At 42.5% G+C, this 22745-nt stretch overlaps 1 protein-coding gene across 1 annotated transcript in view; it reads left to right on the forward strand.

Annotated features, from left to right (window-relative positions):
* The first annotated feature begins 2754 nt into the window (after positions 1-2754).
* Positions 2755-22745, forward strand: part of GC (GC vitamin D binding protein) — a 40919-nt gene continuing 20928 nt past the window's right edge. The window contains exons 1-4 of the mRNA XM_075127331.1: positions 2755-2860; positions 15432-15501; positions 16322-16454; positions 19665-19876. Of these exons, the coding sequence (XP_074983432.1) occupies positions 2800-2860; positions 15432-15501; positions 16322-16454; positions 19665-19876 (476 nt within the window). The 5' untranslated portion in view covers positions 2755-2799. The remainder of the gene's footprint in view (positions 2861-15431; positions 15502-16321; positions 16455-19664; positions 19877-22745) is intronic.

Consider the following 22745-nt stretch of genomic DNA (forward strand, 5'->3'; position numbering starts at 1 on the left):
TTTTTTTGAGAGAGCTTTTTGTGTTATGGGAATGGGAGGGAGGTTGTTGGTGGGTGTCTAGGTGTTTTTAACTTAACAGAATTGGCTGCTGTTGGCTCTCAGTGGATATGTATTTTTTTTCCCTAGTTGCCATTATTAAACTCTTCAGATCCTCTTTAGTCCTTCAGAAACTGATTATTTGCAACAGTCCTATCTGGGAAGGGGGAAAGCGTGTAAACCATGTCTGATAACTGGTGTGAATGTAATGCAGTGTTACCTTGCTAGCAATAGCAATGTGATTGCACGTGGCTGAGCATAGAAAAGAAATCTTCCTGGCATGGTCTTCTGTAACGCTTTAGCAATCAGCACTGGGAATGCAGCAATTATTCCTCACGGAATCCATCCCTAAGTTGAACTCTGCTCTGACAGCGGTCATGTCAAAATGTGGCTTCCTTGCTCTCCCCTCTCCGCATGTTTACAGGGAGAAGTCTGGATCCCTGCTGTGGGGGTGTCGAAGAAGGAACTGCCATTTCCCTGGCATGCTTCCCTCTTCTCCCCAACCCTGAAGAACTTTACAATTAGGGAAGGGCTGGAGAGGAGGCAGAGTGGGAGTGGGCCGTAAGGTCTGACAGATTCTCTCTGCGCCTATGCTGTAGAGTCCCCATGCTGAGCTAGAAGTGGTTCAGGGCTGGCTGGGCAGCAACGTGGAGACAATGAGTTTGTCTATACTGGAATAAAAGACCTGCGGCTGGCCCAGCTCAGCTGACTCGGGCTCATGGAGCTGCGGAGCTGTCAAATTGCTGTGTGGATGTTCTAGCTTGGACTGGAGCCCACGTTCCGGGGCCACCTTCTCCCCTTGCAGGGTCCCAGAACTCCAGTTCCCGCCTGCACCCAAATGTCCACACAGCAATTGTACAGCCCTGTAACCTGAGCCCCGCGTCAGCTGACCCAGACCAGACGTACTCAAAGGGGCCTTCAATGTGGAGCTCCCTGTATATCCTTCAGCAGCCCAAAAGTTGGGAATTAGTGCATGTGACACATGGAATAGGATACCAGAGTGTTTCACTGCATTGCCTGAGAGCAGCACTGCACTGGAAAAGTGCCGTCCATTCTTGCCAACAATAGCACGTGGAAGAGAGCGGGTCTACTTATTTTCAGAATTTTGGGCCATAATCTTGAATATAACTCAAATCTCATTTCACAGCCTAATGAGTTGCTAAGCATTCCCATTTATGTGGTGAAGGCCACCATATCTGAAACAGTCACTAGTAATTTAAGCAGTTAGTTTTAGGGTTTTTATTTGGGGGGGGCGGGAAATTATATGAACAGGGAAGTCATCTGAGAAAAAATATAGGCTTTTTTTATTCAGTTCAAGCCCTGGGTGGGGCATCAAGCAGGAGCCAGTGACTGATAGCTTGGAAGGCCCTTAAAGAACAAATGTGAAGAAAATGATATGCTAAATGTGCACCTCTTATGAGGAATGTGCAAGGGGACTCAAGGTTTGGCATTTATCCATATTCGACATATGAGACACAAGCACAGAGGGGACCTAAGTTATCCTGGGAGCAATTCAATTGGAATGGGGTTACTGGAGGGATGAATGCAACCTTGGGCATTGGGCAGCCAAACTTCTGTTACCTGCAGCAGCTGCTATCCAGCACTGGATGCCATTGCACCTCCCCGACCCTTCCCTTCTCTCTCACTACTCCCCATGGGCGAGAGGAGGAGCCTACAGAAGTCTGCCTTCTTTCCCCATCCTGGAGGCCAAGGGAGGAGCCTTGTGTCTTTCCCCTTCCCCATCCCATAGGCCCTGGAAATGACAGCAGCCATGTTCTTTTACTCTCCTCCCCACAGAGACCAGAGAGAGAGAATGCCAGGAGGGAAGGCTCTTTCTTCTCTTCTTGAAAGAGATGGTGACTAGGATCCTCAGCTCAACAGGGTGAACAGCGTCTTCTTGGGCAGCTTGAGGAATGTACCGATGAACACATCCCTAGTTCTCCATTAACTGAGCACAAATCAGCAACCTCAACATGGACTCCGCTTCTTGTAGCACACTCAAAAAATATTCTGTAAATACCCAAATATTGCTGATCTTTAGGTAATTTGGCAAAACCACTTAATTTGACTCCCATCACTTGCTATTTTGGTAAAATTTATGTATTATTCCTTATTTACTATATTTGCAAGTCACCTTTAATTCTCCAGCTGATAAAAATGGTGAGTAAAGACCTTGTTGTGTAATGGTCTGCGCAGGACTGCTAGATATCAGGAAGTGCTGACCAAATCCCAGTTTGGCGGGCAATAGGCAACCATCTTAATTTCTTCCTCACAAGGTGCTGTCAGGATCAATGTCCATAAAGCACTTTGAAGGTTAAAACTGCTATGCAATAAGATGACACATAGAATGTATGTTTTCCACCTCTCTCTCTCTCTCACACACACACACACACTCTCTCTCTCTCTTTTAAAATTCCTGTTACATTTTTTGTGCATTAAAATATTGGTAGGATAAAAAGTTTGACTGGAATTGTATAGCTTGCACCCCAGTTTTGCAGAGTTAATAATAAAACCACAGAGATTTTTGGACACACTGGCATCGGTAAATGTCTATTTGTCTTTACTAGTCATTCCATTTTATCTCCACTAGACCAAGGATGCATGCCCTCTGCTCCTCGACCTAGATTAATCATTTATTGGGTAATTTACCGTCATCTGATTGATATAAATGGCAGAACGACCTCTAGAGTGCTACCTTTGGGGAAACAATCTGCAGAAGACAAAGTGATTAAACCATCCCTTTAAATCCAGTGTAATTACAAAATGAAGGTAGTAACAGTCCTGCTGCTTGCTGCAGTATCGTTGGGTCATGCTGAACATAGAGGTAAGATGGCTTGCACTCTGCATTTCTCCTGTGAAACTTTCCATTTGAAAGGCTCCATCCAACTTCCATTGAAATCAAAGGAAAGATTTCTGTCAGTTTCAATGAAAGCTAGGTCAAGTCCTCAAGCAGAAGAACCGTTTAGATAAAGACAATGGAATTGTTCAGCCTGGGAGAAAAGTTCTAGGGGTGGCAAAGTTGTGTTAGCATATGGAACACGGTGTGCTTATATGAGATCTTGCAAAGACTGGGTGGGAGGCAAAAGGTATGGTCCATTATGTCTTTTATAGACTTTGAGGCAGGGGGCAAACCCAGGTTGTGGGGGCAACTGCCCCTTTTACCCCAGAGCAAATGATGCCCCTGCTGTTAAGGTGTTTGATTTTTCAGTAACAGGCGCTAACAGGAACCTCTTCAGACACTGTAGTGATTAGTGCAGTCACACAATTGATTGGCATAACTAATAGAATCATGATCACTTATTAAAAAGTGTTAATGAACTGAATTTTTAATTGGACTTCCACTATGACGAGAGTTTCTCACTGCAACACAAACTCAGAACGCACGAAATAGAAAACATCTTGGTATGGCTCTGTGTCGGCAACGGAACTCTGCACCTTTTGCATATGAGGCCAAGGCTGGTAGTGAAGTAAACTGACTGGGCCAGCTCCTCACTGGTGTAAATTGCCACAGCTCCATTGAAGTCAGTGGAACTACAACCGTTCTACCAGCTGAGGATCTGGCTCATTATGACCTGATAGCTGTTATATGGCCTGTCCAAAATGGATTGCTGCGCTCTCTCCAATTCTGCGGGTTTGTCTGCACACCCCATGGCAGTGAGCCTCCCAGCCCAGGTCAACTGACTCAGGGTTGCAGGGCTTTGTAAACGGTGTTTTGAAGTTGTGGCTTGGGCTGGGGCTTGGGGTTTGAAGACTGGGGGTAGGGGGAGTGGGCTTCAGAGTGTCATGAAAAAAATGACACAACACAATTGCCACCTTTGCAGGGAGTCTCAAACTGGGAAGCAAAGTTCCGATCGGGCACGAAGATTGAAGTATCCTCTTTGTCAGAAGTGGAGCACAGTGCTCAACAATGTGAAGGGAGAGATTGATTGCGTGGCTTTTGTTGGCCAAGCTCAGCCTGTTTGGGGGGTGAGTGGGGAAGGAACTTTAGTTCAAGGCCTTGACTCTGCCATGATTCATGTGGAGAACATGACTTTCTCTAGGGCTTTCAGTCTGGTACCTTTCGCAAATGCTTTTATTTGCTTTACAAAATGAAAGACACTGAGTAGAAAGAGCAGGGCAAAACCACAAATTCTCACTTTGGTTACTTGATCTGTATTTGCAGACTCACAAATGAAGCTCTGCCAAAAAGAATGTAAATTATAAATAAATAAATAAACCTATATGTATGTATTTTATAATTATTACACACCAATTCATGAAAGTGAAAATGAATTCCAGCAACCTTGCCCTTCAAAGCTACAGAGTGGTGATATTAAAACTAATCCTTGATCGTGTTCGGAATATCTCCCAAGGGCTAATCGCCATACAAAACAACAAAAGAAAACTGGACATTAATAGATTCTACTTACTGCCATTTGCTTGTATTGATTCACAGGGACTTCTTGCTTAAATTTTTAACACTGCAAGGTAAAAAGGAATATGTGGTTATTTCACATTGCTGAACCAGAGTTCTTTTGCTTCTATGATTGAAAACCTTTCCTTTGATGCCAATGTACAACCTGAGAGCTGATTTAATTAAACAATGCCCCAGAAGCTGAAGTGTTACAAAACCTCTGTTGGAATGAAAAATGCAGGAAACTAGAGATTTTTTCCCTCTCTTTGACAGGACAATCAGTCCTATAATAACAACTCTGTACAGCCTTGGCCATTGTAATCACATGAGGCCTGATCCTCAGCTGATTGTAAATTGGTGTAACTCTACTGATTTCAATAGAACTGCAATAAATTTACATTATCTGAGGTTGTGGCCCATGATGGATTTTTTTTTCCCTTTCAAAAATCTAAAGTATTATCTTGAGATCTGAATGCTACAGGTTACCCAGCAATTAATATTGTAATTACTTTGGTTAACTGGGAAATAGCAGAGGCAATATTCTCTAGTATAAGGCACTCACTGGATTCTTGATATGAGAAATAACAAAGCTGGATGCAACAAATTCTGAGGATAATCTGATCCTGGAAATATCAAGAGCCTCCAAGATTTTAAAGTGCTAGCATGCTACATAAGGGGCTTGAAGAAAGAAGCACCAGAGAAGGAGTAAAAAGGGAAAACAGGAATTGTCCAGAGAGTTTATAGTTTTGTGAAAGATGGAGACAGGAAAATAGGATCGCGGATAGGGTCCAGGGGAGAGGGAAAAGGAAGATTGGCTTGGGAAAAGGATGGGAAGGGAAAATACCTCAGTAGGTTCAAATAAGAAAATTTTCAGATGCTGTGAACTCTTAGAGTCAGATCTTCAGCTAGTGTACATCAACATCAACATTCACTGAAGCGACGATTTACATCAGCTGACCATCTGACCTTGAAGTGTTTGCCTAAAACCTGACCCGTATCTTTCTCTTCATACAACTTAAACTTGTAGGTAGGGACTGGATAGATCAGGAGTCTGAAAGGCTCATGAGTTCTCTGCCCTCTCTCAGATACCAGCTTTACTAAGTCTCCAGGTCAGTAATGAAAAGAGCTGTATGAAATGCTCACAATGAAACTTCCAGAGGTGTCTTATACACTCAAATATTAGTCAATGGTTTGTGTGAACTTTGACAGAGTTTTGCCTTTGTGTCGAAAATCATCCTTTCCTAGTGTTTTGACATGATCCTGAGGGCTTCGACGGAGTTTCATTTGTGCTCCAGGGTTTGTTTGACCTTAGAATTCAAAAGGTAAAAACTGCAAAGATCAGAAATGAAGAAAAAGTTTTTATGACCCTAGCAAAGTAAAACTGGTGAGTTTCACACAGCTTGAGTCATGACTAAAAGTTATCATCTCATCCTTGTTTGGGGACTGCATAAAATGAGTCGCTGGTCTCAGCCCAGTCACAGTGGACACGTGCCTGTTTGACAAAATTACCACTACCGCTAGCATTCATTGCGGCTTTGAGTGGCTGTCTCAGCAGAAAATCCAAGATCTGAATGGGCACAAAAGACTGAATTATCTCACTCTCCATTTTTCCTTATCTCCCTCTTTCAAACAGCCACAGCCGGACAGCTTGTATCAGTCATGTAAGCTATCAGGCTCGCAATTGATGCATTCACTTGAAAGCATTTCACATCATACTTACAAAGAAATAAAAAGGTAATCTCCAGGCTTACCCTGTGACTTGTGCCATAAGAGATTTAAGCCCAATTCCCATGGTTGGGGAGGGTGGTGGTGAAAGCAGGCCTAGTCCCAGTTAAGCAAATGCCTAACAATGCTCTGCGGTGATCTCACAAGGTAATCCAAAGCAGCAATAATAGGGTTTGAAGGAAGGGCATTCAATGCTGCTTCAGTAATGCAAGAGTTGGAAGGCAGTGTCAGGCCGTTCTGTACATAAACGCTTTCTACAAGCAAGGCTTAATTCCCCCTCCCCCCCAACCCACTCATCCACTTTTTCCCACATCCATCTCATACCCTTGTTAATCCAGTCAGATTTTTAAAATTGACGAAAAGATGCCATAAACAAAGCTGAGCGCTTCACCCTCTTGTGGGCATTAAAGATACTGTGGCATTTTTCACAAGAACTAAGGCTGTAACCATGTGTCCTGATGTCAGATCATTCCCATTCCACTATCTGGAGGTCCTCACAGTCGTTAAGCTGGAAAAGAGATTTGTCACTTCTGTCATCATCTTCTTGGTGGTGTTTCTGTGCCCTCTTAAACAGCTGATGTGTTTCAGGTTGCAGGGAGCCAGCTACCTTTCAATGAGAGCTGAAGTGATGTGTTAGCATGTCTGTTTAAATAAGTAACACGCTCTGAGATCTTCTGGGATGAAAACTATTTCCCCCTAAAACACAGCCTGCTCTGTAGTCCTGCGACAATTGAGCCCTGATCACTGGCATCACGCCGCCGTTACCCTCTTAAAGCACCATCTACACTAGCAAAAAGGTGTGTATTTAAAACATGAGAGCTAACATGTTTAAAAACCCAGTGGAGACAGGACAAGTTATAGTGTGGACCCATTAGCTAGTCAAGGTGAGCTCTAGGGGAGAGTCTAAGCTGCAGACACTCCCTGAGTGGAGTACGTACCATCAGTGCTGCTCTGGGAAGCGTTAATTTCCATAGTGTTTCCTGACAGCGACTCTATGGATTTCTGAGGGGGTCATACTGCCTATAGCAGCTGCTCCCCTGCTCTGTCCTAACTAGTGGGCAATACCCCTGAAACCACGCATACCCCCAGTCAGGCATAGCTCCCTCCAAGAGGTTGGCACTGGCTCAGGGCTGGAGGAAGTCATCTAGACTCATAGACTTTAAGGTCAGAGGGGACCATTATGATCGTCTAGTCTGACCTCCTGCACAACGCAGGCCACAGCATCTCACCCACCCATTCCTGTAACAAACCCCTCACCTATGTTGTTGCCAATCTCTTCCACCCATGCTTCCCGACCACATTTGACAGGTAAACATGCTCATTCCCTCCTATTATGTCACAGAAGAGAGGAGGAGGCCCAGGGTGCTGCTCAGAGGTAGCTCTCTATCTGCAAGGAGGAGCTGAATGGAGCTGACTCTTGAAGGCAGGAAAAGAGGCTGTGGTGTTGATGTCTTCCTAGTCTTCTAGGGCCTAATCTAAAGACCTGATCGCAAGTCAATAACAAGATTTCCCCCCGTGATTTCAATGGACTTTGGATCAGGTTCTTAATGAGCAGGGGTTATTTGACTGAGCTGAGCAGCCAATTCATATATAGAAATAACCTAGCATGGCTGTATGTTTTGTTCGAGTCCAAGCCTCCACTTGAAGTATAACTTTCTGTGTCCTTTTCACAGCTGGTGGACTATCATTAACACCTTATTTATAAGCACATATCAAATGGTTTTGAATATGCTGAGCAGGTGAATCCCGTATTTATTTTGTGTCTGTTTAGCTGATTTAAGTGACAATATCACAGGGTATCAGTGAGCAGCTATTCCAGGTCAAAAAGACATGTATTTTGTTTACTCTGGTTGTGAGGAGACAGTGTTCTAACAAAGAGCTGTTCACCCTCAGAGGCTACTTGTTCTAACTGGGGAATGGGGTCAAACTTCTTTGACTCTAATAGATTAACAGGATACTGCCTGAATAATATCTTCTAGCTGGACACCACACCAGCAGAATCATCACTTGTCTTTTGGGGAAGATTCCGATGAGCATAGTCAGATAGCATGAGACTTTAATACCATCAAAAATGTCAAACACAAAGCAAACGATAGCACTTTGAAGCATTTCAGGAAACCGAGGAGTTTTCCCATCCATCTCTCTAATTTTGAGTCCTGCAAAGTCTATGCAGCTGGTGCATTAAAATGCACTTTTGCTCTAAAAATGCCACCTTCTTACTAAGCAGCTATGCTACTTATGTGCATTCAGATGAAAATAAGCTTTTACTGATTTTTATTCTGCTTTCAGGGGCAGCGAGTTACATGGGCCTGTGGTGCCCGTGCTCCAGAAATCTTCAGGGCCTGGAGGCCCGGCTCCACCAATGTCTCTCCCCCAGCCCCACCTGCCACCCCTACGCGTCTCCCCTGGAGCATCCCCCGGCCCCGCCTAATGCCCCTGGAGCATCTCCCGGCTGGTGGTTCTGTGCACCACCAAAAATTATGCAAACCTGCCGCCCCATCTGCTTTGTTCTGCAGAGACCACATAGTTAAGAGAGAGTGAGCTAAATTCGATTAATCACCATCAGAATTGTTTAAGTTTCAAATCAGTTACATCTGTGCAACTGCACTGAAGGAAAAGGTGTTGTACATTTCCCCCTGAGAGCATCATTTGAAGACAGTGGGTTAGCAGAAACTTGATCATGGTAATGGTCCCTTCTGGCCTTCAAATATATGAATTTTAGCCTACCACTCAACTCTAGTTCATGTAAAGGGATATCACTCATTTTAATCCCAAAGATCCTTACACTCCATGCACATCTGATGTCCTCTCACTTTTACTGTTGAAACTGTTTGCATCAGAAATAAAGTATCATGACAGGGAGGTTTGAGAGCGCATTAATTTCGCTACATGAATGGTTCTTACAACATGGTAAATGTCCAGCATTACTAATATTAGTATGTTCCCATTTGGGGTCTGTGTATATCTTGGACTTTTATATCTCCAACCAGACCCTGACTTCCTTACGTCTAGCTGGTTTCTAGATGTTGTGGGCCAGATCAACTAAATCAGATTAGTTCTGTTGATGTTCCAATGGAACTGCAGTGGTTTCCATCAAGTGGTGATCTGGGTTATACACTTCTCACTGCCCACTGGTGCCCCGTGTTTTTGCATGATTCAGATTTTCTAAAGGGTCTCCTGGAGCAAGTATTTCCAGAAATGGCAGCTTAAGGGTAAAAGAGAACATGGGAATTTTTTTTTCAAAAGTGCCTAAATCCTATTTTCAAAGGTGACTTAAAAGTCCAAGTCTCATCGAAAGTCAATCAGACTAAGGCTCATAAATGCCAAGTCCATTTTTATAAATGGGATGTAGGGCCAGACATTAAAGATAGTCTGGTTCCTAGAGATGCAAATAGATGCCTAGTGGGATTTTCTAAAGAGCCTAGGTTGGGAGTTAGGCACTTGGACCCAGATCCTCAAAAGTATTTAGGTGCCTAAGTAAATTCAATGGGAGTTAGTCAAAGGTATTTAGGCACCTATCTGGGCCTTTGGCATATGCAACGACATTCCATTTTCCTCAGGGGTGCATGACCCCCCAACTCTGCCCCAGGCCCTGCCCCCACTCCAGCCCTTCCCGCCCCGCCTCTTCCAACCCCCATTCTCCCCCTCCGTCAAGTGCGCCCCACCCTCACTTCTCCTGCTCCCCCCAGCACCTCCTGCACACAGCTAAACAGCTGCTTCGCAGCGGAAGGAGCTGAGCAATGGGGCTGCTGGTGGGTGCTGAGTGCCCACTCTTTTTTTTTTCCCTGTGGGTACTCCAGCCCCACAGCACCCATGGACTCGGTGCTTATGGCCCTAGGTGCTTTTGAAATTTTCCTAGACACCTATTTACATCTGTAGGTACCTAAAAACCTTTGCAAATCTGGCCCTAACTACCTAAATCACTTTTGAAAATGGGACTTGGGGCTCCTAAGTCACTTTGGTGCTTTTTGAAATGTTACCCTTTCAGCTTTTCGCAGTAACTGGATTCATCCTGTCTTCACTACAAACACCTTTCCGGGTGTTAAAGTCACTGTGAAAATAATGTAAATGTTACAGCAGAGTGTCTAAAATTATACTAGAGACTAACAAATTTATTTGAGCATAAGCTTTCGCGAGCTACAGCTCACTTCATCAGATGCATCCGATGAAGTAAGCTGTAGCTCACGAAAGCTTATGCTCAAATAAATGTGTTAGTCTCTAAGGTGCCACAAGTCCTCCTTTTCTTTCTGCGGATACAGACTAACACGGCTGTTACTCTGAAACCTAAAATTATACTGATATTTAACCTGCTGGTACCACATCCCAACCCAGACAGTTTGTAGCAAAACCAATGGCACTTTACAGGGATTAGTGGCTTATTAACCATTCCTTTGGCACTTGCTGTAATTACATGAATTATAGTGCTCTCTGCTGAGGGTTGGTAATATGGGCACGCTGTATCATTTTATAGCAATTCCACTGCAATTTAGCATTAATGTTCACCTATTGCAAAGACTTAACGGTAATTCCTTTTCATTCTGTCTGTCCTGATACCTGACATTTCTTTTGATAAATTCATTCAATCCTGTGCATTTTCCAGACTGAACATAAGATTGAGTGCTCTCTACTTCAAACAGATATGGTTCATAGCACCCTCTATTGGTTCTTATTACAACAGGAATTGATTTCCATGTATCTGGTGCAATCTACAACTTTGTGAAGCCAGTGTTGCAGCTGAAAAAATGAAAGAAGACAATACAGAAAAAGACTAACATCAATAAAACAAGGATAAATTTCTTCTAAAAGTGCCTAAATGACTTAGAAGACTGAGTCCTATTTTCAGAGGTGACTTAGGCACTTAGCAGACTCGGTCTCATTAAAAGACAATGGGACCTAGGCCCTAAGTTAGTTAGGCACTTTTGAAAATTGTGTCTCTAGACAACTAGAGGGAGATATTCAGAAGCATCTTTTAATTTTTTTTTCAATGAGAGTTGGAGCCTTAATTCCTTTTAAAAATCCTAGTCTTCAGTGATGGCCACTATACAAAACACAGGTTTCAGAGTAACAGCCGTGTTAGTCTGTATTCGCAAAAAGAATTGTGGCACCTTAGAGACTAACTAAGCTCATGCTCAAATAAATTGGTTAGTCTCTAAGGTGCCACAAGTACTCCTTTTCTTTATACAAAACACAAAGACAGATGGATAGATAGAGTTGATGAAGTAAGAAGTGAACGTCTACCTAATTTCTTTAACTAAAACTCTAATTGGGCCTGCTTCTTCTTTCACACTGGCTTTACACTGGTGTAACTTCATTGATTTCAACAGAACTACTAATGGGGTATCAGCTGTCAGATAATCGCTGAAGAAGAGTTCTGTGGAGCTCAAAAGCTTGTCTCTCTCACCAACAGAAGTTGGTCCAATAAAAAATATTACCACCCAACCTGATAATTTAAGAACTTTTTTAATACTAATGAAAGGAGAAACCCTTCAACAATAGTCACTATTAAACTCAAAATTAAAATAGATAAGAGGAAAAAGGAGAAGAGCTTGATATCACAGAGTTTTGATAGGACCATGAATGAACAGGTTACCTACCTTAATGTAAGAAAAACACAAGTTTGGACCTAAACATGAAACAACGAAAGACCTTAATTGACACTATCACATGACAGGATAGAAGAAGAAGAAGACTAAGAGTAGAAAAGCATCAACCACAATATGTGATTAATATTATAAAGCTGCAGAAACTGACTGGTAGCAGGTCTCATTGATACAGTTGTAGGGACTTCCATAGGCCAGTTTATAATTGTGTATTTTGTGTATATATTTTGTGTTTTCACGTGTGCTAGCTGCATCTCATCTGTAACATCAAGTGATTAGACAGGACACAAAACATCAAAGTCCTGGACAAAGAGAAGTGCAAGCAAAGAAAGCAGGCTGTGGCAAAAACAAGTGAGCATGTCTGCCCGATGTGCAGATACATCTGCAGATCCTTCATTAACTTACATTTTCACTGAAAGACACACTGAAAAAAACCTGACTCTTGTACATTGACTACAGTGGGAGTCTCCCATATATACTAATTTTTCTCTAAGTTGTAAAGCAAGTTTTATAAGGTTTTTGTGATAAAAGAACGGATCCGTTAGGCTTTGTTTTTCTTTCAAACTACTACTCTTTATTTATACCACAGTAAGTAAGAGAAGAAGGCTATTCTATCCCTTTTCTTATCAGACATGCCACAAAATTTTTCAGGATTAGCCAGAGTAGGATAAAAGAAAGTCACACATTAAATCGTAATGTGCCCACATTTTGTATGCAGTTTTCTTTAGGGGTGAATGGGAGCTTCTGGTTCTCAGTCTTTGAAACTAGGGCTGTAATTTTATTGAGATGTGTAAACACAGACTTTAGAGCTACAACTGCATACCATATGAAAAACATGAATGGGTCTTCCAGAAACCTGATCAAATATAGCCAGTGAGTTCTGTAACAAACAGAAAATGCAGCAGTGCTTTCTTCTCTCTTTATTTCTTTTTGCTCTTCTTCCCTGAAGAAATATTCTAACACTCTAGTGTATGTTCTGTTTTGATTTTTAATGGGCAAAAAAAACCAACCACCTTCCACTCTTTCTCAGCCTGGCCACCTCCTACTACTTCCCCGGCCCCAACGAGAACAGGGATTCCCTGACAGTGAAGAATCCCTGAGCTCCTGTCCTTTGTGTGGGCCCAGGGAGGAGGATGGAATTGGAGAGAAGGGAGAGGTCATGTGATCCTCTTTTCCTTCCCCCCCCCCCACTCCTATAAGCCTTGGGTCTCAGTGATTTGATCACTTGGTGACTCACCGTATCTTGAAATGGTTTTCTGACTCGAACATTCATGAAGCATTCTATACACTCAGATCACTGATACGTGCCTGCAGCTTTCACCGCATACTGACAAAGCCTTTTTGTGGGTGGTCAGGCTAATGGGACTGTCCCTCAGATTGCTAATAACCTGTTTCCTGCACTGGGCATTGTATATTGATGGCTAAAGGAAAAGAAAGAGAGGGAGACATCATTTATTTGTAGGAAATATTGAGCATGTATTTTAAAATTCAGCCAGGGATGAAGAAAAATTCATTAAAAAAAATTAAATCTATCATATTGGAAACTGAGTTCTAAATTATACTCTTGAATGGGTCTCCCACTGATTTTAAAAGAAGTCTTTCACCAAAATGACAATACATTTATTTCCAGACTGGTTTCCCCACCCACACTAGGATCCTTGCCCTTCCCTAGTACACCAAGTGCCCAACTCTGCCACCATTACTTGCACTGTGTAGTACATAACTCCACGAGTAGCCATTGGAAACACCAAGTGGGTAGGTGGGGATGGGAGGGAAATGGGCGAAGCCAATGCACAAGCCAGCACCGCTGAATCGGTGCAGGGGGAGGTTATAAATTGCTACTGATAGAGGCCAGCAACAAATGACTCTCTGCCAGAAGCAAATGGGGGTGGTCGAAAGGAACTATGCCTTTCTTACTTCCCTGGGCTGCTTTTACACCCCATTCCGCAGGCTTGTGGCAAAGCCAAAAATCTAGCTCTCAGTAAAACAGGTTCCAATTAGCATTATGCAAAGCTCTCCACTTTTCATTTTATGGCCAAGTTAATATTTTCACAAACACTAACTTTGTGTTCGCCACAAGTAAACACTGCTTTGCATGACAAAGATGCCCTTATTCTATATTTACCTCAGTTGGAAATTGGCCATTTCTGTCTGCCTGTTTTTATTTAAAGAAATGTTCCCTGCCTCATGACATCTGTGCATGAAGAATGACCTCTAGCATGAAGAGTTTCAAGCATCCTTCTCTGCTGCTGTCTAAAGCAGATAAATGTGAGTGTAACGCAGCAAAGAGGCAGATGAGACGACTGGATCATTCCAGCCCTACTAGTAGCTTGAATTATTCAAATGAAGACGGCTCAGGCACTGAGCAAACTGGAATCTCATCAGACAAACAAGATGAGGGTTAAAAATGTTGTCATTTTCCCTCTGATTTTTTTCAAGCTTCGTTTAAATTCTGAAAATGCCCAGTAGTACCTGCTAAGTGACTTACAAAGAAGAATTTAGTCACGCCATGTGCATTCACCCTGAGGTGAAGTGTTTACTAAGAGAGTGTCACAGAACATCAGTGACGCATTCGGTTCAGTGACGCATTCCATTGGGGTGGAACCAATAGGGTTTTATGAAAATTAATTGGAATGCTGTGAAAATTACTCTGAGCCTACAGTGTCAAATTTAACAGAGAAATATGTTCTTTTTAGAGTTGTGGGGCTTTTCAGGGAGTGGTTTGAGGAGTTGGTTTGTTTTACACAATTCTGTGGAATTCTGCAGCAGAGATATAATTCTGTTTTGAACTCTATAGGCTGTTTTGAACCATCCTATGTTATTTTGTATTAAATGCTATAGGGATGAAATTCATCCCCATGCAGCGGGCCTGCACAAGCTTTCTGCACCACTAGAATCCTATTTTGAGGGCTTAAGAGGGAATTAATTGATACTTAGAAAATTGATGCTGGCCCTCGGCACAGGGGTGAATTTCACCCCACTGCTTTTCTACAAAGATACCCAAACAACATGTGCACGTAGACAGTTATTTTCTAATTATAATAGTGGCAAAATGTGTTTTTGCTTTTCCAGAAGAGATGGCTGGAATATGGGAATAGACATGTCCATCCCCTTTCTATTTAAAAAATAAACCAACATCAAAAAGAAAAGGAGTACTTGTGGCACCTTAGAGACTAACCTTAGTCTCTAAGGTGCCACAAGTACTCCTTTTCTTTTTGCGAATACAGACTAACACGGCTGCTACTCTGAAACCTGTCATTAATTCTCTCATCTTCTCATTTTGGAAAGAAGAGCCTGATCAAAAGCCCACTGAAGTAACAAAGACTCCTATGCACTTCAGTGGCCTTTGGACCAGACCCTCAAGAACATACAGATTCTATTTTAAATAGGTTTTTATACTATGCTCATCACCATGGATCTGAGCACCTTCCAGAACCTCAGTAAGGGACGTGACTAAGATTTGTCATGTTGTTTGGTCTTTCATCCTTTCCCAAAAGGAGAGATGTGTGCAGAGAACATGTTTGGGTAGGGTTTTTATGGTGTGTTTTTTGTTTTGGTGTCACTCAAGCCCGTCTTTGTCTTCAAGAGGACAGAGTGAGATATGCTTTGTTTTCTTCTGTGTCTGTTTTATCAAAACAAGTAACTGATCATAAATCCTCCTGTGACTGATTTTGCAGGTCGAGACTATGTACGGGACAAAATCTGTCGAGAATTCAACACCATGGGAAAAGACAACTTCCGAACTCTGTATGTACCCCCCAGAACACTGAAGCATTGACTTTGAACCCATACTGCTAAGACACAGCACACAAACCAAGTTAAAGAAAAATATTATAAAAAGAAAAAATAATGTTATAAGTTTTAACTATAATTAAATTCTATAAATGGTGAGTCCTATTGATTTCAGTGGGACCAGTCACATGAATAAAGTTAAACACCTGCATGTTTGCAGGATCAGGGACTTAAACTGTAAGTTGTTTGTCTGCCTTGAATTTTCAAAAGAAGTTAATTACCTAAATCCTATTGCATTTTAATGGAATTCGGTACCTAGCTCCCTTAGGATTTGAAAATCCCAGCCTTCTACTTGAATGGCAGCATCTGTCTCTCTGACCCCATTTCTAGCAAGCTAGCAGGTGTCTATCTGAGCTGGGAAGCACGCTCCCAGCTGCAGTTTGGATGTACCCTTAGACATTTAACTGCCTGATCTGCAGCTGCTATCAGTACTTAGGCATGTATGTGACACCAGATGTATCCATAGATAACTGTAGAAGGAAATCTGTGTCCACAATTACTTCTGGCTGCAAAGCTGTGGGAACAAACTGGAAGCCTGGATACAGGCATGCTGAAAATAAGGCTCTATGCCTATAGCACAGATTCCGGTGACATTTAAAGAAGTCAAAATGTTGCTTTAAAAGAAAACGCTTGTTTGTATTTCAGACCCAGAGCTGCTATTCTTCATGTAAAACTTGTAACTGCAATTGGACAGATTTCTTTCAATAGGGTTTCAGTGAATAATAAATACTTCCCCAAACCGGCCATAAGAGCTTTGCCTCCTGTTTGTTCTCAGAGCAATCATCCTGAACAGCAAGAAATTCTCCAATGCCACCTTTGAAGAGATCAGTCACCTTGTGAAAGAGGTGGTCTTCCTGGCAGAAACATGTTGTGTCAAAGGGGTTCACCCCAGCTGCTATGAAACTGGGGTAAGTCATGCTCTGTAGAATCACAGTATCTTAAACACGATGCATTTATTAAAGAAAAGAGCTTCTAACTATAGACAAACAAACAGGCTTCCATGCAACTTTGGCCTCAACTTTTTCTCCCTTGTTTACCAGGCTCCATCCTGTATGACGACAAAGGAGACCCATTCCAATTTAGGCTTAAATAGTTTCTTGTAGCATTTATTTTGCACATTTTAAGACTACGCTATTACCAGCTATAAATTACCTCTTCTGAGGGGAGGGAGACGTTTTCCAAGTCTCTGGTCTCTGCTGTGTTCTTCCCCTTTTTTTCTCCACTCTCTTGTTGTCAGTCACTATCTTTTATACCCTATTCTGTAGCTTTGCACAGACTAAGTTACCTCATCTGTAAACCTATCCGTTCTAAACCCCTGACTAAACATTTTTATGCACAAATCACAATAACTAACCCAAACTAATTCATTTTTGCTTAAACTTCTTTTTACTTGTCTTACTTGTATCGTCTGTTCTCTGCTATTAATCCCACTGGCTCCTTCCAGTTTTTTTAATCTTACTGGTCTGTTTTTGTGGCCTTGGGTTTTTGCTTGTTTTGGGAGCACCTAAAATTAACAATTCCCTCATGAGGCTCTGTTTCACTTTGCTATTTACACAGACCAAGGTTTTACAAAGCAAGACACACAAACCAGATTTCAGAGTTTATACAACCCTGAAGCTTTTCCAGCTACATTCAGGAATGCTGCATGAGCAGAGCAACACACAAATGCCTTTCTACTGTCTTATAGTACTATATATAATATTCATGTCTCTAACGTTATTTAGTATATATATATTTGACTGACACAATTCATTATGCAGTTTCCCAACAGCACTATCTGGAATTCTGAATGGCATACAGAGGCATCCACTGGCTGAATAATATATTGCACATAACCATATCATTACATGCTTAACAGAGAGAAACAATGTGATGGTTCCAATTTATGTACAGTTATGTACATGCAATGTTGTTTACATTCCAATGAAAGTTTCAAGTGAAAATGGTGGAGAAGTCTGGGGGGAGGTGACTACGTATGGAAGCATCTTGAAATTAATTTAAAAGGTAACGCTGACTATGGCTGAAAGGCGGAGGGGTTTATTGTCTGTTCAGCGCACACATGTAACTCTCATTAATATTAATGGAATTTAATAGAGCTGGGATCCAGCTGCAAAAATCAGGTCTGGATCCAGATTTCAAGCAGCTTGTCATGTGATTAAGAGTTACAGAAAGGGTTAAATTTTCCTGGAATAAAGGAAATGGTATTATCCCTAAAGTCACTGTGACCCCTCTTTCCTCCAACCCTATGCTTTGGTTCAGAGCTTCTGCCTAAAACCTGCTGCTGGTGTCTTGCTACATATTTAAAGGAACAATACACATACCCTCATGTTGCCAAAAGATTGGGGTATGCTGATCCAAGCTTTTGGGTTGAGGCCATCTCTATTTTTTATTTTGGGCAAGTCACTGTCCCACCTTGTGCCTCAGTTTCCCCAACGGTACTATGAGGATAATCATTGTGACCTCCTCTGTAATGTGCTTTGAGATCTAAAACTGAAAAGTGCTATATAAAAACTAAATGTTGTTGTTATATAGCGCCAATGGCTAAGTGGTTTTGCAAATCATATTCAGAGTATGGATGAGGAGCCCCAAAAAGTTTTGGGCCACATTTCCTGTGCACAGATCACTGCTCTGGTTTAATTGCGTCTGGAGAAATACAAATGTTGGGATGACTAATATCTAAGAGACCGACTCCTCATCAAAACGGGGTGGCCCACTTCTGCCAACTTAAATACCCATTTCTGGAGTTACACCTGCCTCTTTCCTCTTCAGACCAACTCCATCATGCCAGCACCAAGCCTGAGTGTGTGGACTGGGCATAGGCCAGTGCATCGATGTGGGTGAGGAATCTTCAGACTCTCACCCAGCCACAGAAGACCCATTAGGTGGAGGCTACTTCCGCTATGTGGCTAAGTAGCTCTCCATGCCAGTTACGTGCTCCTAACATGGGACAGAGAATTGGAGGACCATGAATGGCCAATCATCCGCTTCTACCTCTCCCACAGGCCTGCTCTCACCTGTCTGTGCCCTGCAGCCTCCTTGGCTCCATGCACTACAGCCCCCCAAATCCTACCTTTCCTCCCTACAGCAGAAATGCATCAGATTGACTGCCAGAAGACCCTGTGCAACAATAGAGGCAGAATTTTGACACTAAGCAACACAACCACATCCACTTTGAGCTACATCCTGCAGTCTTCTCACTTAAAACAAGTCAATGGGAGTTTTGCCTTCATTAGGGCTCCAGAATCCATCCCTTTCTACAGTGCTTACCATTAAAAATGGAATGTTTTCCCACAATTACCACACCATAGTGTCTGAAATACTGCAGGTATCTCCTGTGCTAAGATAGCCTTCACTGACCACATTGCTAACACTGACTTTGTAATGCAGCCACTGTAGTTCTCCTTCTCCTCTTTTCTTGCTTTGCATTGGAGCCCCCACTATTTCTGGTGCTTGCTTTATGCATTAAGCAATTGGGTTTTTTACTGCTGATAGTGTAAGACGTTTGGGTCAGATACCTTTTAATGCATGTTTTGTGTTATCTCCTTCTTAGAAGCACCCTGAACATAAGTTGGCTTAACAAAAGTCAGAAGTTGGCCAGAGCTACAGTGCTTAACAAGTGGTTAAGCAAGATGGTTAACAAAATTCTCACACAACTCATTCATCCCTCCTTCCCCCCCAAAAGAGTTATCTTGTCCCTCTTCTCACCAGAGAATGAATAGCAGAAGGGGAAATCTCATGTTACTAAGACTGTATTACATTGACCAAGTATTCTGTGGTACATTCATGGGTATGCAATGAATTACTAACTAACGTGGCCCCAATAAACTCCATAAGTGACTGGGAGGGGTTGCAGCCAGCACAGAGGAATAAGGTAGTGACACTGTGGTTCTGTACAACATACCTGTGCTTATGTCCCCAAGATAGGTATCACCAGCCCAACCCCCCACAGGGCTCCTCCACAGAGCCCGCTTCTTTGAGCTGTGTGCAGAAGTGGATTTCACCTATAGAAGGAGACAATGTTTTACTTAAAGAATGTGAAAACTGTAATTACTGCTAGACTGAGAACTTGGACATTAATGTTCTCTCATTTCTTTTTCTTCCATTCCACCCTACCCCAGTCTTCAGCTCTGTCTGCCAAGTCCTGTGATGAAAACTCTCCTTATCCTGATCACCCAGGGATTGCGGCTTGTTGTACCCAGCAAGGGTTAGAGCGAAAGCTCTGTCTGGCCGCCCTGCACCAACCGCCCAAAGAGTTCCCTACATACGTGGAGCCATCGAATCAAGAACTCTGTGAGGCCTTCAAGAAGGACCCCCAGGATTTTGCAGATAGGTAAGTGTAACCCACACACCTCCTGGATGTGGTGTTCTGGCCCATCTAGTGTCACCAAAACTACTTAAAGAGAGAGAGAGAGATTAATGAGTTTACTCTACAGCCAGCTGGCTTTTTTTCATAGATTCATAAATTCATAGATATTAAGGTCAGAAGGGACCATTATGATCATCTAGTCTGACCTCCTGCACAACGCAGGCCACAGAATCTCACCCACCCACTCCTGCGAAAAACCTCTCACCTATTTCTGAGCTATTGAAGTCCTCAAATCGTGGTTTAAAGACTTCAAGGAGCAGAGAATCCTCCAGCAAGTGACCCGTGCCCCATGCTACAGAGGAAGGCGAAAAACCTCCAGGGCCTCTTCCAATCTGCCCTGGAGGAAAATTCCTTCCCGATCCCAAATATGGCGATCAGCTAAACCCTGAGCATATGGGCAAGATTCACTAGCCAGATACCCAGGAAAGAATTCTCTGTAGTAACTCAGATCCCACCCCATCTAACATCCCATCACAGGCCATTGGGCCTATTTACCATGAATATTTAAAGATTAATTAATTGCCAAAATCATGTTATCCCATCATACCATCTCCTCCATAAACTTATCGAGTTTAATCTTAAAGCCAGATAGGTCTTTTGCCCCCACTTTTAGGTCAGGCTTTTAAAGACTCATGCTTTAAGCTGCAGAGGCCCCAGGTTCAATCCCGCCCACGGAAGACCGGGGTCTGTCAGCATTACATAAGCACTAAGAGTTTAGCTTATGAACTTTACACATCTTGAATGTATCCTGAGAACAACATTAAATCCCTTAGTTAATTTCAAACAAACTCATTCACTAGTCAACAGGTTGTCTCCATTAGATTCTGTTTTTTCTCTCTGACGAACGGTTGGGATGCAGACAAGTGTAAGTGCTATTAAATGGGGGTTAAGCACTTGATAGAAGTTTATCTTGTGTGCTTTATTGTCTCTAGCTCCTGCATGGATGCACAAAGCTGCCAGGGTACAAAGAACCTTTCTCCCCCTACCCACTATGTGTGCCAAGCACAAGGGTTAGAACCACAGTCCCTGGAGACGTGCTCCACTCATAATGGGACAAAGAGGACCATGGCTTAGCTTAATAAAATCTTATATGGTGTAGCAGTAACGTTCTTAAAGACAATGGGGTCGGAGTGTCTTTCTGGGTGCTGTGTGATCTGAAGAAGGGTCTCTGTGGTGCCTCTCAGCAATGCAGTTTTTAGAGTATCTTCTGCTTGGATTGCAGTAGTTGGGGGTCAGAAGGCACCAGGAAAGGCTGTGTTTCTCTTGGTTCAGGAAGTTAGGACTATTGTTTGTTCTGACTCATATGGTGGAGACATGGTGGAAAAGGTAAGGAGGGGAAAAGCAGAGAGCCCTCTGTAGATCCTGAATCTCTGACTTATTGTCTCATTCCTGGGTTCTCCTAAGGGACTAACATAGGGACTGAGGTTCAGATTTTCAAAGGCGTTTAGGTACTTAAACCTGCAGATAGGCACCTAATACAAATGAATTATAATGCCTAGCTTACTCCAGTACCTATCTCCCATTGAAATGAATGTGAGATAGGCCCCTAAACCATGTACGACATTTTTGTAAATTCTGCTAGACACCTGTCTGCATCTTTAAACCCTAAAATCTGGCCCTGAATCTCTCTGTAGAGATTGATAGTAAAATTTCTTTTTAGATACTTTAGAGAGAGATTTTCAAAGGTACAACAGTGATTTAGTCACACAACTCCCACTGACTATCAAAAGTATTTGATTGTCTTTGCAAATCTCTCTGCAAATCTCTCCCTAGACACATCAATGTGCAAAAGAGCTGTCTGATGTTAAGCACCCAAGTTTGCCAACTTTGGACTTAATGCCGCTGTTTATTGTTAGATTTATGAACACATTTACTTTTATTATTTCTTTCCTTCTCCTGGCGCTAGCTGTTTAATAGTCTTAGAAAATGTAACCAAACTACAAGATAAAGTGTCCAATGTGATTGCCTGTAAAAGAAGCAACTGTCTCATGCGCCAGGGATAAAAGAGAGATCCATTAACTCTGACATTTCACCCAAGCAAAACCAGGGAGAATTTGGAGCTCATGTGCTATGTTTAGGGCCACCTCTGTGTGGGTGCACAGCTAGGCTGGGGAGAGGGTACATCCCTGTAACACAATAATATGGCAGTCAGTTGTGTGGGAGAGGCAGTTAGAACTACTGCCCGCACTCACAGGCCTATGGTGGATGGGAAGGGGCGTGATCATAGCTTCCTGTCGGCATCATGCTTTATACATATATTTCTCCCTCCATATGACTTAGGCACTACAGAATCTCTCCTCTTTCCCCCACTTTGCACTCCATGGATGCACAGAGCATACCCTAGCTCTACGTATTTATCTTTTATTGCTAACCAACCTAATTTGCTCATCAGGGTTGGCAGATGCCAGTCATGACAAAAATGCAATTTATTAAACCATTTATTAATTTATCTGAAACTCATCAGGATGCTACTAAATAGCCAACTTAATATTTTTTATACCATGAGAGTTATGAAGACTCTGTAAGGTCAGGCTGACCTTATGAACTGTAATGATTGTCAAAAAATGCATACGAATAAACAAACTTGCCGGAGTATTTCTGTTCTGATTTCAGTTGGTGGAGCAGTGACGCATTCACATGGGTTTAAGCCCATTTTTGTGAACTGGTTTATGCAGGCAGCCTGCTATATGTTCCTGGCATTTTAAAAAAAAATTGAAAATAGCATACGTTACATTTGCAAAAACACTGGGATGGGATTTTCAGAAGCCCATAAGGGAGTCAGGTGCCCAACTCTCTTCGAAAGTCATTGACTTTCTTCAGGTGCCAAATTCCT

Source organism: Caretta caretta, chromosome 4 (assembly GCF_965140235.1).
Source record: "Caretta caretta isolate rCarCar2 chromosome 4, rCarCar1.hap1, whole genome shotgun sequence".
In the NCBI taxonomy this organism is placed as follows: Eukaryota; Metazoa; Chordata; order Testudines; family Cheloniidae; genus Caretta; species Caretta caretta.